This window comes from Cyprinodon variegatus, unplaced genomic scaffold, assembly GCF_000732505.1.
Source record: "Cyprinodon variegatus isolate N-32 unplaced genomic scaffold, C_variegatus-1.0 Scaffold148, whole genome shotgun sequence".
Classification (NCBI taxonomy): Eukaryota; Metazoa; Chordata; class Actinopteri; order Cyprinodontiformes; family Cyprinodontidae; genus Cyprinodon; species Cyprinodon variegatus.
The window spans coordinates 1,356,417-1,357,902 of NW_015150601.1; the positions used below are offsets into that span (position 1 = coordinate 1,356,417).

A 1,486-nucleotide genomic window follows, 5' to 3' on the forward strand; every position below is an offset into this window, starting at 1 on the left:
ATCGCCCTTTATTATTTCCTTTTTTTTATTTTCCTGATTGTTGTTTTTCAGCTTCTTATTTTAATAGCTTTTAAATTAAAAAGCCAATTTATTGTCGGTAAGGTTTATCACAGGCACACTCAGTAGAGTTAGACATGCGCACTCTTTCCGAGGCTGTCGTTCTATTGGCTGGAAAGGTTGCTAGGCGACGATTCGATCCAATCTGAAAGCAAAAAAAATCCGCAAGCAGAGCCTACGGGTTTGCGAGCATAACTGAGACTCGAGCAGAGCGCGGTTTGTGCGCGAAGAGAAGGAGGCAAGCGAGAGGAAAAAATATCTGTGCAAGAAGCATTAAATCTGAGAGAAGAAACAAAGATTTGAGAGAGAAGAGAAAATATTTGAGAGAGAGCGCATGTTTTGAGTGTGAGCATTATAAGTTTTGAGTGCAAGAAGATGAAATTTTATCTCAAAATGAAATGATGTGCTCTTGCATTATTGCAGGATAATTCTCCCATATTATTGGCATGCCACTTAATCTGGTGGCATATTCCATTGTTTTGCTGGCATTCCGCTTCTGTCTGGTGGCTTTTTTAACTGTTTTTCTTGAATCTCAGATGCATGAGTGTAATATTTTGCAATTAGCATCTGTGATTTTTTGACTGAACAATAAAAAGCAGAGCTGTGCATTCGATTAAGTCATACTAGATCCAGTGGCTAGGCTAATGAATAGCAGATTACCTTCCATTTATTTCTTACTGTAATATTGATAACAGGCTGCTTTTTTCAGAACATTTACTCACATCCAGTCAAAGAAAACATGGTTCATGCTGTCACTCCCCCCTTTGTAAACTCTCTTACTCTTTCAGCATTTCGGATGACCAGTACAGCAACTGTTCTGCAGATCCCAGTGGCCACCAGTGGACGTGCTCCTCAGCTCAGAGTAACTTCAGCTGCCATGTGGACAACAGCGGGTCTGGTGTTTCCTGCCTGGACCAGCAGCACTGCCCATACGTGGAGGAAAGACAGCAAATCCGTGTCACTGTCTTTGTAAAGACAAACGATTTTCTGCTGGAGAGCTACTCCAAACTGTTTTACTTGTCAGAAATAGGTGAGTTGCTCATTCCTTTCACCATGCACTTTTTTTTGGGATCTGGATTTATATTGTTGTTGTTTTTTCTGTGCAATTCAATTTTGCAGTGAAACCAGACAAGGTGAAAATAAGTAAAGTCAACAAAACTGTGATAGAGTGGAGTTATCCGAGTTCCTGGAACACGCCCTACTCCTACTTTCCCCTCACCTTCCAGATTTCACAGCTCAGGGGTCGATGCAGGGGGTGTGAAAACCCATGTGCAGACATAAAACCTTCAAAGGTAAGAAGAATTCCTTCGCTGGAGGAACTAAATTAAAGGAATAGTACACCCAAAACATGATTAGCCTTCATTTTCTACTCACCCCCATGCTGAACAACACTCTGGAGTACTTTTTTGATATCTCAAATGCATCTGGA

The 1,486-nt window shown here is 41.0% G+C and overlaps 1 protein-coding gene across 1 annotated transcript in view; it reads left to right on the top strand.

The window, feature by feature from the left end:
- LOC107086324 (interleukin-12 subunit beta-like) overlaps positions 1 to 1,486 on the top strand; it is an 8,757-nt gene that overhangs the window by 5,216 nt on the left and 2,055 nt on the right. The window contains exons 5-6 of the mRNA XM_015377192.1: positions 846 to 1,087; positions 1,177 to 1,349. Of these exons, the coding sequence (XP_015232678.1) occupies positions 846 to 1,087; positions 1,177 to 1,349 (415 nt within the window). The remainder of the gene's footprint in view (positions 1 to 845; positions 1,088 to 1,176; positions 1,350 to 1,486) is intronic.